Source organism: Malania oleifera, chromosome 12 (genome assembly GCF_029873635.1).
Source record: "Malania oleifera isolate guangnan ecotype guangnan chromosome 12, ASM2987363v1, whole genome shotgun sequence".
Classification (NCBI taxonomy): Eukaryota; Viridiplantae; Streptophyta; class Magnoliopsida; order Santalales; family Ximeniaceae; genus Malania; species Malania oleifera.
The window spans coordinates 63,567,234-63,579,027 of record NC_080428.1 but is presented as its reverse complement, the minus strand read 5'-3'; the positions used below and the strand labels follow the sequence as shown (position 1 = coordinate 63,579,027).

Here is an 11,794-nt window from a genome sequence, read left to right as displayed (position 1 = left end):
GCATTCTGAACCCGATGAAATAGAAAGCATTTCACCATCACTGCTCCTCAAGTCTCCTTCTTTCATTATATTCACATATTTTGACGAACCCTTTTGAGTTTTTGTATTTCCCTTCTTCCACACCGGGCACTCCAATTTTATGTGCCTGTGCCTAGTCATCACGCACTTAAAACACCGGACGTCCTTCCTCCTCCTGGACTGCAATTGAGTTTATTATTGCTCGATTCGCTCCAAAACTTGCCTTTCCAATGATCTTGATTACCTTTCACCATGATCCCTTCACCTTGTGAACTCTTATCGCTCTTCTTCTTTCTCTAATGAAACCCCAACAATGCACTCGTCAATACGTTGATGTATTGATTCAGATCCGAACTGTAAGAACCTGAACTTGGAAAATAGAAGAAAATAAATATAAAAGAGAGGAATAAAGGAAAATAAAAGAAAAAGAAGAAATTTTGAAAGTCAAAGCCCAAACTAGTGACAGTTTTTCAACCTAAAAGAAAACAGGCGCCGCTTTTGGGTCAACTAGGAGAGTCAACCACAAAATTAGGGACGGTTTTGTGGGAAGAGGAGAAACCGATGCCAGTTTTCTCCTGGGCCTGCTCACCTATAAATAGAAGTGAGCTCATTTTTTTTTTTAAATAACTTCAAAATCCTCCTTTTTTAAGCTCTGCTAGGGTTTTAGGTTTCTTGCATCAAAAGGCTCTTACGGGCTCCCTTGTGCTCCCGGATCATTCTCGTCTCTTTTGGCTTGCCGGATCTTGTAGTTTCACTAGTTCGAAAAACTAGGGTTTTGAGTTTTTGGTCCGTTTCAGTTTCAGTTTCGAAAATAGGCAAGGGGATTAAGTTAATGCGGCATTTTAGTGACTTTGAACTGTACGAAATGTTTTTGGAGTAAGTATATTTATGTTTTCAATTATTCTTTTGAAAACTAACCATTCAAAATGACCTTTTTACAAACCTAGGATATACGCTATGATATTTTGAGTAGAAATGAATGATGGAAAGCTCAGATTGATCCTACAACCATTTATACAGTGTTCTTGTTTGCCTACGGGCTATGTTTTAAATATGAAAAATTGTGTGGCAGGTGAATAATATTTTTTGAGTTATGGCAATACCAGAAGTGAGAATGTTTGTGAGATACTAAATTGTTTGCGAAGCATATTGGAACTATTTGTGAAATGCAGGGAGTTATGAGAGGGAAGAGTTTTACCAGATGGCGAAGGGCCGGAGTTTTATTCAGCGGCTAAGAGCCGAGTTGTAACTGAGGGCTGGGGCCCTAGTTTGTATTAAACAATGTGAGGTCAGAGTTTTTAAAATTACAGACTTTATATAAAATGAGTTTAAAGTACAGTTTTAATTGCTTAAATTACTTGATATGCTCTAGGAACCCTAAGGACCCAGTTGTTTTCAGCACGGTACCATTGCTAGAGAGAGTTTCACCAGTTGACCGTATGTGCACACACTAAACTTGAGAGTGGTGTTGGGTGGTCCAACCGATTGACCCAAGTAGAGGTGTTACCTTCCGTAGAAGTACGTACCAGGAAATGGTAAGGCAATCGAACCTGCAAACAAGCTTGCGGAAGCCTGTAGACGTAGTTAGTAAGGAGTGACTTGGTCTGGGTTGATCCCTCAGGTTTTAGCCCAGCCTTCGGGCAGCACAACCTTGACCACGGGGGTTTATACATGGCGTTTAGTTCCAGGGAGAGCCTTTTGTGCATATCTGTATATTTATGTAAATGATGTAATAGTTTTCAATATTGCTTTATACTATGAGAAATGAGCAATAAGTATACATTCTATTTTCAATTAAAAGAGTGATGTATGATTTTGTATACCTTGAAATGCATGTTGACCACACACTGTTATCAACTTAATATTCCTTACCGAGAACTGTCTCATCCCGTTATACAACATATCTTTATAGGGAATCCTAAAGATTGAGTTTAGCAGAACTAGGGTGTAAAAACTAGTATAGTTTCTTTTTTAGAGTGACTCTAAGAACTCAGATGTGAGTAGTTTATGTTGTAAGCCGTTGGGCTTGTATTGTGGTCGTATAGACCAAGTTAGTTGGCTTATTATTTTGAGATGTAATATGGGAATGGAAATACCTTGATGTATGTTAATGGTTAGACTCTGGTAATATATTATGGAGAATATTTTATTTATTCTGCTGATAAAAATGTTTTATATAATATTTGTGTTCCACATGATAAGAATGGAATATTGAGTTGGTTTCTATTCTGTTTACAAGATGGACTCCAAGGGAAAAGACGTGGATGTGAGGGGATATAACCATGTGGACACATCCAGTGAGGATGATGCCAATGCTTCGACGGTGCTGTGCAGTATAGCATGGCAGACTAGGAAGGAAACCTGAAGGGTTCTAGGGAGTGGGATCAGCTTGCGGCTGACAGGGGCTGTATGTTCCAGTAGTTCACCTGGACAAATCCACCGGCGTTTTCAGCAAGGCTGAACCCGATTGCAGCAGAGGATTGGGTTTAGGAGATGAAGGAGCTATTGGGTGTGCTAGAATGTATCGAGGAGCAGAAGGTATGGTTTGCCACCTTCAAACTAGTGGGGGAGGCAAAAAGGTGGTGGAGATTGACTAAGTTGGTGGAGGAACATCGTCTAGGGTATGTCTTTATTACCTGGAGGTGTTTTAGGGAGATCTTCTTTGGTAGATACTTCCCCATTGCCACCTGGGAGGTGAAGGCTAAGGAATTCTTACATCTTACCCAGGGGCCCATGACCATACAACAGTATGATGCCCGATTTGTGGAGCTATCTTGATTTACTCCACATATCATCCTGGATGTGCCGAAGAAGGCTCCGATGTTTGATAAAGGGCTGAGGTAGGCAACACGTGCACAAGTGGAGGCATTACTACCTCAGAGCTTTAGTGATCTGGTGGATAAAGCCATGGTAGTGGAGGTCAATATTCAAGAGGGCGAAAGAGAGGAAAATCAAAAAAAGAAGCCCTTGTCTCAGAGTTTTCAATCCAACACCAGCTAGAGCTCATGGAAGCGGCCTGGTAGTTTGTCAAGCCAGTGACAGGTGATGGGACCTCGAGCTCCTCAACGAAATTATCAACACTTTACATGTCCTAAATGCCATGGGAAGCAAGCGAGTGAGTGTAGGGCTGGTTTTATGGGCTGCTAGTGGTGCGGTAGTGCAGGACATCAGGTGGGGGATCGTCGCACAGTATTGAACAACATGCCTCCTCAGCAGCAGCATGGGGAAGGTAGTCAAGCAACCAGAGGTGGTCACCAAGGGGGCATTGGGCAAGCGTAGGTGTGCTCATTAATGTCGGGTGATGCAAAGAACGCCAACAATGATAGTTACGATTTTAGTTATGTCACATAATGTTGTTGTGTTGTTTGACTCAAGTGTGACCCACTCGTTTGTATCTCGGGGATTCGCTAGAGTGTGCGGAGTTGAGACTTAGTTGTTAGGGGTTGAGTTAGGTGTGGTCATGCTGACAGGGTCGGTTATTGTGTGCAGTAAGGTGGTTAGAGACCACCCAGTGGAGATTCAGGGGAGGAGGTTACCTTCTGGACTAATTGTTCTAGAGATGCAGGATTTGATATTATTTTAGGGATGGATTGGTTAGCATCCAGCTATGCGAGCATGTATTGACGGCTTGTTTGACCAACTGATGGGTACTTACGTTTTCTCTAAGATCAATCTATAATTCGGGTATCACCAGTAGAAGGTGAAGTCAAAGGATGTTTCAAAGATAGCCTTTCGAACCCGGTATGGCCATTATGATTTTTTGGTTATGCCGTTTGGTTTGATGAATGCACTTGCAGCATTCATGGATTTGATGAATAAGGTGTTCCACGCATACTTATATCAGTTCATGGTGGTATTCATTGATGACATCTTGATTTATTCGAGGAGTCTTGCAAAGCATGAAGCTCATTTAAGGCTAGTACTTCAGGTACTCAGAGAGAAGAGGTTATTTGCTAAATTCAAGAAATGCGAGTTCTGGTTGGAACAAACTGCATTTCTAGGACATGTAGTATCCAAGGGGGAATTTTAGTGGACCCAGGAAAAGTAAAGGCAGTAGTTGATTGGGTGAGACCGAAGAACGTACATGAGATTAGAAGTTTCTTAGGTCTTGTAGGGTACTATCGCCGATTTATTGAGGGGTTTTCTAGATTGTCAAGTCCTTGACACAGTTTACGAAAAAGAACAGTAGGTTTGATTGGACTAGTGAGTGTGAGCAGAGCTTCCAAGAGTTAAAGCAGTGTTTAGTCACAACCCTAGTGTTGACCATTCCATTATGGGATGGTGGTTTCGTGATCTATAGTGTCACATCCCAGAAAGGGCTCGCGTGTGTTTTGATGCAACATGGAAAGGTTATCGCTTATGCTTCTCGCCAACTCAAAGAGTACGAGAAGAACTATCCTACACATGACTTGGAGATAGCAGCTGTTGTTTTTGCTTAAAAGATTTGGCGACACTACCTATATGGTGAAAGGTGCAAGATCTTTACAGACCATAAAAGCCTCAAATACTTCTTCACTCAGAAGGAGTTGAATATGAGGCAGCGCAGATGGCTTGAGCTAATTAAAGACTATGGCTGCACCATTAGTTACTTCCCGAGAAAAGCTAATGTAGTAGCTGATGCATTGAGTCGAAAGTTAGTGGGTGCATCGGTTTCAGAAATTGTTGTACAACATCAGATTATGATGGATCTGGAGAGGTTGAGAGTAGAAATGGTGGACAGGGATCCAATGGTGTTCATAGCCAGTTTAGTTATTCAACCAACCTTACTGGAGAGAATCAAAGCTGCTTAGATAAGAGACGTAAAGTTAAATGAAAATCGTGGAGAAGGTGCGGAGTAAGCTGCAGACAGACTTCAATGTTTCTGAGGATGGAGTTCTCATATTTCACACCAGATTATGTGTGTCTGGCGATGCAGAGATTAATAGGACGATTCCGGAGGAAGCTCATCGCTCTCTCTATACTGTTCATCCAAGGAGTATGAAGATGTATAGAGATTTGTGGAAATCGTTTTGGTGGAGTAACATGAAGAGGGAAATTGCTAGATTTGTGAAGCAGTGCCTGACATGTCAGTAGGTTAAGGTAGAGCACCAAAGGCTAGCAGGACCACTTCAGCCACTTAACATTCCAAAGTGGAAGTGTGAGCGCATCTCGATGGATTTTGTAACGAGGTTACCTGCAGAAGTGCATAAGCAGAATGTCATCTGGGTTATGGTGGATTGGCTGATGAAGACTGTGCATTTCGTTCCCATCAGAGCCAGCTATTCCATGAATAAGCTCACAGAGCTATATATGCAGCAGATTGTACGACTCCACGGTATCTTGATTTTTATCATTTCAGATTGAGACCCACGATTTACCTCTCATTTATGGAAGTGTTTACAGGATGCCATGGGATCGTAGCTCACATTCGGTACCTCATTTCCACTCGCAGACGGATGGACAGTCCGAGAGGACTATTCAAACTCTAGAGAATATGTTGCGGGCATGTGTACTAGATTTTGGGAACAACTGGATTTAGTATTTATCGCTCGTGGAGTTTGCATATAATAATAGTTACCAGGCCAGTATAAAGATGGCACCATATGAGGCTTTGCATGGTTGTCAGCGTCGATCTTCGTTGTACTGAGATGAGGTGGGTGAGCAATAGATTTTGGGACCGGAACTGATTCAATAGACCTCTGCAAAGGTCAAGCTTATTAGAGAGAGGATCAGAGTAGCACAGAGTCAGAAAAAGAGTTATGCGGATACTCGCCGATGGGAGTTAGAGTTCGAGGTTGGGGATATGATATTCTCGAAAATTGCCCCAATGAAAGAGGTGATGAGGTTTGGGAAGAAAGGGAAGTTAAGCCCTCTGTACATTGGGCCATTTGAGATCCTGAAAAGGATTGGTCCAGTTGCTTATCAAGTGGCGTTACCTCCAGCACTATCCAGAGTTCATGACGTGTTTCACGTATCAGTGCTGAGGAAGTATGTGTCAGATCCTTCACACGTTCTAAAGTATGAACCTTTGGAGATCGGGGATGCGTTAACATGCGAGAAGGTACTAGTTCAGATTCTAGATTAGAAGGTACAGAAGCTACGTACTAAGGAAATACTAGTAGTGAAAGTGTGTAGCAAAACCACACAATAGAGGATGGTTTTTGGGAGTTAAAGGCAGAAATACAACAGAAATAGCCATATCTTTTCAGAGAGGTTTAGCTAGGTAGGTAAGGTAGGTTGTATAGTTTTCAGTTACTTTTAAGTATATATCTGGGAGAGAGTTTAGTATGAGATTGTCTCCCGACACTTCATGTTGTAACCACGGTATTCCTCCACCATAAGTGAGGGTATGTAATAAACTTGGGCCAGAGCCGCTATGTGGGTGGCTACCGACTCTTTTGTAAAGCTAAGTCGTGAGTTTAGAGTATGTTTAGTAACAGTCGGTAAATTTTGAGGACGAAATTCTTCTAAGGAGGGGAGATTGTAAGAACCAATCCGAAAAATAAAAAAAAATAAATATAAAGAAGAGGAATAAATAAAAATAAACGAAAAAGAAGGAATTTGGTAAGTTAGAGACCAAATTGGTGATGATTTTGCAAGCTAAAAGAAAATCGACGCTGATTTTGGTTCAATAGGGGAAGCCGACACCGATTTTCCCGTGGGTCTCCACACCTATAAATAGAAGTGAGCTCATTTTTTTAAAAAAAAATTTCAAAATCCTCCTCTTTTGAGCTCTTCTAGGTTTTCAGGTTTCTTGTGTCAAAAGGCTCCTACGGGCTCCCTTGTGCTCCCAGATCATTCTTCTCTCTTCCCGCTCACCAGATCTCGTAGTTTCACCTATTCGAAAGATAGGGTTTTGAGTTTTCAGTCCGTTTCAATTTCTATTTCAAAAATAGGTAAGGGGATTAAGTTAATGTAGCATTTTAGTGACTTTGAACTGTACGAATTGTTTTTGGAGTAAGTATATTTATGTTTTTAGTTATTCTTTTGAAAACCGACCATTCAAAATGACCTTTTCACAAACCTAGGATATACGCTCTGATATTTTGACTAGAAATGAATGGTGGAAAGCTCGGTTTTATCCTACAACCATTTATACAGTGTTCTTTTTGTTTGCGTACGGGCTATGTTTTAAATATGGAAAATTGTGTGGTAGGTGAATACTATTTTGAGAGTTATGGTAATACCATAAATGAGAATGTTTGTGAAATGTTGAATTGTTTGTGAAGCATGTTGGAACTGTTTGTGAAATATAGGGAGTTATGAGAGGGCCAAGGGCTGAGTTTTACTTGATGGCCAAGGGAAGGAGTTTTATTCAACGGCTGAGAGTCGAGTTGTAACTGAGGGCCGAGGCCCGAGTTTGTATTGAACGGCACAAAGTTGGGGTTTATAAAATGACATACTTTATGTGAAATGAGTTTAAAGTACAGTTTTAATTACTTAAATTACTTGATATGCTATAGGAACCCTGAGGATCCAGTTGTTTTGAGCACGGTACCGTTGCTAGAGAGAGTTTCACTAGTTGACCATGTGCGCCCACAGTAGACTCGAGAGTGGTGTTGGGTGGTCCAGCCGATTGACCCAAGTAGAGGTGTTACCTTCCCTGGAAATACGTACCAAGAAATGGTAAGGCAATCGTACCCGCAAACAAGCTTGCGGAAGCCTGCAAACGTAGTTAGTAGGGAGTGACTTGGTCTAGGTTGATCCTTCAGGTTTTAGTCCAGCCTTCGGACAGCACAACCTTGACCACGGGGGTTTATACATGGCGTTTAGTTCCAGGGAGAGTCTTTTTTGCATATCTATATATTTATGTAAATGGCATAATAGTTTTCAATACTGCTTTATACTGTGAGAAATAAGCAATGAGTATACATTCTATTTTCAGTTAAAAGAGAGATGTATGATTTTGTATACACATAAAGGCATGTTGATCACACATTGTTATTAACTTAATCTTCCTTACTGAAAGGTGTCTCACCCTGATATACAACATATCTTTACCAGGAATCCCAGAGATCGAGTTTAGTAGAACCAGGGGGTGGAGACTTGTATAGTTTCTTTTTGAGAGTGACTACAAGAGCTCAGATGTGAGTAGTTTATGCTGTAAGTCGTTGGGCTTGTATTGTGGTCATATGGACCGAGTTAGTTGGTTTATTATTTTGAGATGTAATATGAGAATGAAAAGAACTTGATGTACGTTGATGGTTAGACTCTGGTAATAGATAATGGAGAATGTTTTATTTATTCCGTTGCTTGTTTTATGTTATGAGATGGTATTAGGTACACAGACACCACTAAAGTAGCACCCTTGGCCCACAAGGGGTTCAGGACGTTACACGAACGCTTTGTCATCTTATGCCCATAGAGTCTTTACTTAGGATACAACTTGTTCGATAAAGACTTTGACATATACTAACTCTCCAGCTTCAACCGATCTTTTGTCGATGATTCGTAATCAATGACGTGATACATCACGTCATCGGCTAGATAACACCTGATAGTAGCCACCATCTTTGCTTCCAACTCCTTCCAATTTGTGTCATCCATGTCTTTTGGCTTCCTTCCATATAGTGCATTCATCATACCTTGTCGTACCAACACGTCCTTAGTCTTCCTCTGCCAAAGTCCAAAATTTCCCGTTCCATCAAACTTACCAATCTCGAACTTTGCAAAATAAATCCTAGCTACTGCAACCAATGACTCTAATACCAATTTGTTGTGTAGAGTGGCCTGAATGTCAATACACAGCAGAAAACAACAAATTGAATTGGAACAAGTAATGCAAGCAACTAACAATGAATATACGAAACAAGCAATCACAATGAGAATAAAGGAAAACAATAACACAAGAATTTACGTGGTTCAGCAATGTACCTACGTCAATGGGAGCAAGCAACTAATTTTCACTGTCAAATCATCAAGCTTACATCAAGGATTATAAATATAGTTTATATATCTACTCTATACATATACGAGATTTAGATTATATCTAAAACACTCTTGTAGCAATCCTCAGAGGAAAATCCTCCGAAATCTCCCAATCTACTGATCTCCCGATTCAAAATCCGTGACATGCGCCAAACAATACCATCGACGGTTATATACCGATCCCGACAGTGAAGACTAAAATCATCGACGATTTGATACCGAGAGCCAACCATCGACGGTTTCTTCCTGCAGTCTCCTTCCTTGTTCTTTGCTTCACTATGTTTTCCTAGCACATGCGTTCCACACAATATGAGTCACATATCCAACAAAATCATATGTTTTCACCACTTGGAAAATCTTCCTTAGAGATCGAAAAAATTACATGCAAGTATTTTTACTCCAACATGGCAAAACTTGTTTGATAATGTTGATTTTGATATATTTTATGACATTCTTTATAAATTCTCACTTTAAAAAAAAATTAGCTATCTGATTTGAGACAATGGCATTCGAAACTCTTTGAAAATCAATTAATCCATGAGGAATAATGGGACCATCATTCAACCATTCTACCTTATATGTCAAGGTATTAGCTCAAATGAAAAGTTGTACTCTACATAGACCATATTTTTTTTCAAATTTTTTTAGGAACAAATCTTGTGGTTACCTGAAAATATAATATTTGAGCAAATTGTATAAGCTCATACAATGCAAGTAAATTTGGTTGAATTTCATTAAAATTTGAAGTAGGTAAGGAAGTCATGAGTCGTCTTTTACAGAAAAAAAGGAAAATTTAAGCCAAACCCAGTTTTGTTGCTTGCAGTTTCGTCTTTTAATTGGGTTGCCCATGGCCATGCTTTTTTTCATAGTGAAAATTTTTTCTCTCAAGTCTAGAGCGAGTGGGTGTCCAAAACTTGAAATGAGGCCAACCGCGTTACAGAGTTAAAAGATAACGCCAACTGCTATTCCCATTTTGCCAACTCTTTTATTATACTTTTTCCTATTCATATGCCAACTGTCCACAGCTGAATTGAAGCTTCATGCCGCTTTCCTCTTCTCCCTCCCTCTCGTATAAAAAACCCAACACACCTTCCATCCCAAACACACTCCAATACCATCCCTCCTCTTAATCCCAGTATTGTCGGTACCAACAAATTCCAATTCCTCCCTGTGCTTAGTACCACCATGTCCATGGCTTCGTCTCTGCTTTCTTCTTCAAATGTTGTGAAGATGCTGCTGTTCTCTCTTATGTTCAGCTCTTCAGTAGTACTCCCCTCGTCTGCAAGCAACTTCTACGAGAACTTTGACGTCACCTGGGGAGACGGTCGTGCTCAAGTTCTCAACAATGGCGACCTTCTCACTCTTTCCCTTGACAAAGCCTCTGGCTCTGGTTTTCAATCCAAGCAGGAGTACCTCTTTGGCAAGATCGACATGCAGCTCAAGCTCGTCCCCGGTAACTCCGCAGGCACCATCACTGCCTACTATGTAAGTAGCTAGTCCAAGCTTTTCAATCAGCTTTTAATTTTAATTAATATTTTAGATTAAACGTGTGTATTTCAGAGGTAGGATAAAATTCAGCTGTATCTCCATCTTGGGAATGTTCATTTGTTTAACTAACGCTTCAAGTATCTGCTGCAGTTGTCGTCCCAAGGATCGACCCACGACGAGATAGACTTCGAATTCTTGGGGAACTTGAGTGGAGATCCCTACATTCTTCATACCAATGTTTTCGGCCAAGGCAAAGGCAATAGGGAGCAGCAATTCTATTTGTGGTTTGATCCCACTGCTGACTTTCACACCTATTCCATCCTCTGGAATCCTCAAGCCATAATGTAAGTATATGTACTCCCAACTAAAGTGACAAAATTAATTATATATACAGTTCCAGCGACCCAGTTCGACCTAAATTTATGCTTTTAACATCTTGACCGTGTCTCTGTTTCAGCTTCTCTGTGGATGGCACGCCTATTAGGGAATTCAAGAACATGGAATCAATGGGTGTTCCCTTTCCTAAAAATCAGCCGATGAGAATATACTCCAGTCTTTGGAATGCGGATGATTGGGCCACAAGAGGTGGGCTGGTGAAGGCAGACTGGACCCAAGCACCCTTCACCGCCTCCTACAGGAATTACAATGCTGATGCTTGTGTGTGGTCATCCGGAGCATCTTCATGTAGTTCACATCCATCTTCTTCAACCTCTGGTACAGCGAATTCGTGGCTCACTCAGGAATTGGATTCTACAAGTCGAGAAAGACTAAAATGGGTTCAGCAAAACTACATGATTTACAATTATTGCACGGACACGAAGCGCTTCCCACAAGGTCTCCCTCCAGAGTGCACCACCAGCATGCCTTAATTGAAGAGGATCCAGTCATTTTTTTTTCGTTTTTCTTTTCTGCCTTCAATCCCGTTTAATCAATTTATTCATTCATTATTTAGTACCGTGGTGTGTATATATATATTCATTCATTCGTACCATGTATCACCCTCTACAATCATATTAATTCCATTTTTTGGCTATATTACTCAACTAAATTCTAATATTTGCTTCTAATTAATAATTAACTATCAATTTTTTTTTAAAATTACTTAAGCAATTACAATCATAAATTAATTAGTTAGGAAGGGAACATAAAAATTTAAAACACTATCCATCCATCAAATTCCAATCCAAAACTTACACTCATAAATTTGGCTTTGTGATATTTTATATCATGTCATTTATAAAGTCTTCCAACTCTCCACAAATAATTAGTTTTTATGGTTTTCATGTAAGCTACATATGGTTAAATTCCTAAGAAAATTATGTTAAAAATCCAAGTTTCAGCTATTTATAAGACAGGATTCATCGACGAGACACGTTACCTC

At 40.3% G+C, this 11,794-nt stretch overlaps 2 protein-coding genes across 2 annotated transcripts; both read left to right on the top strand.

Moving 5' to 3' along the window:
* The first annotated feature begins 4,550 nt into the window (after window positions 1-4,550).
* LOC131143962 (uncharacterized) lies at window positions 4,551-5,361 on the top strand. The gene is made up of 3 exons (XM_058092314.1): window positions 4,551-4,748; window positions 4,846-4,980; window positions 5,092-5,361. The coding sequence occupies exons 1-3, from the start codon at window positions 4,551-4,553 to the stop codon at window positions 5,359-5,361; spliced, it is 603 nt and encodes a 200-aa protein (XP_057948297.1).
* A 4,669-nt stretch (window positions 5,362-10,030) lies between these two features.
* LOC131145219 (probable xyloglucan endotransglucosylase/hydrolase protein 23) lies at window positions 10,031-11,456 on the top strand. Its single transcript, XM_058094362.1, has 3 exons — window positions 10,031-10,410; window positions 10,564-10,757; window positions 10,871-11,456. Exons 1-3 carry the CDS (start codon window positions 10,111-10,113, stop codon window positions 11,280-11,282), a joined length of 906 nt encoding a protein of 301 aa, XP_057950345.1. The 5' UTR covers window positions 10,031-10,110; the 3' UTR covers window positions 11,283-11,456.
* Window positions 11,457-11,794: the final 338 nt, after the last annotated feature.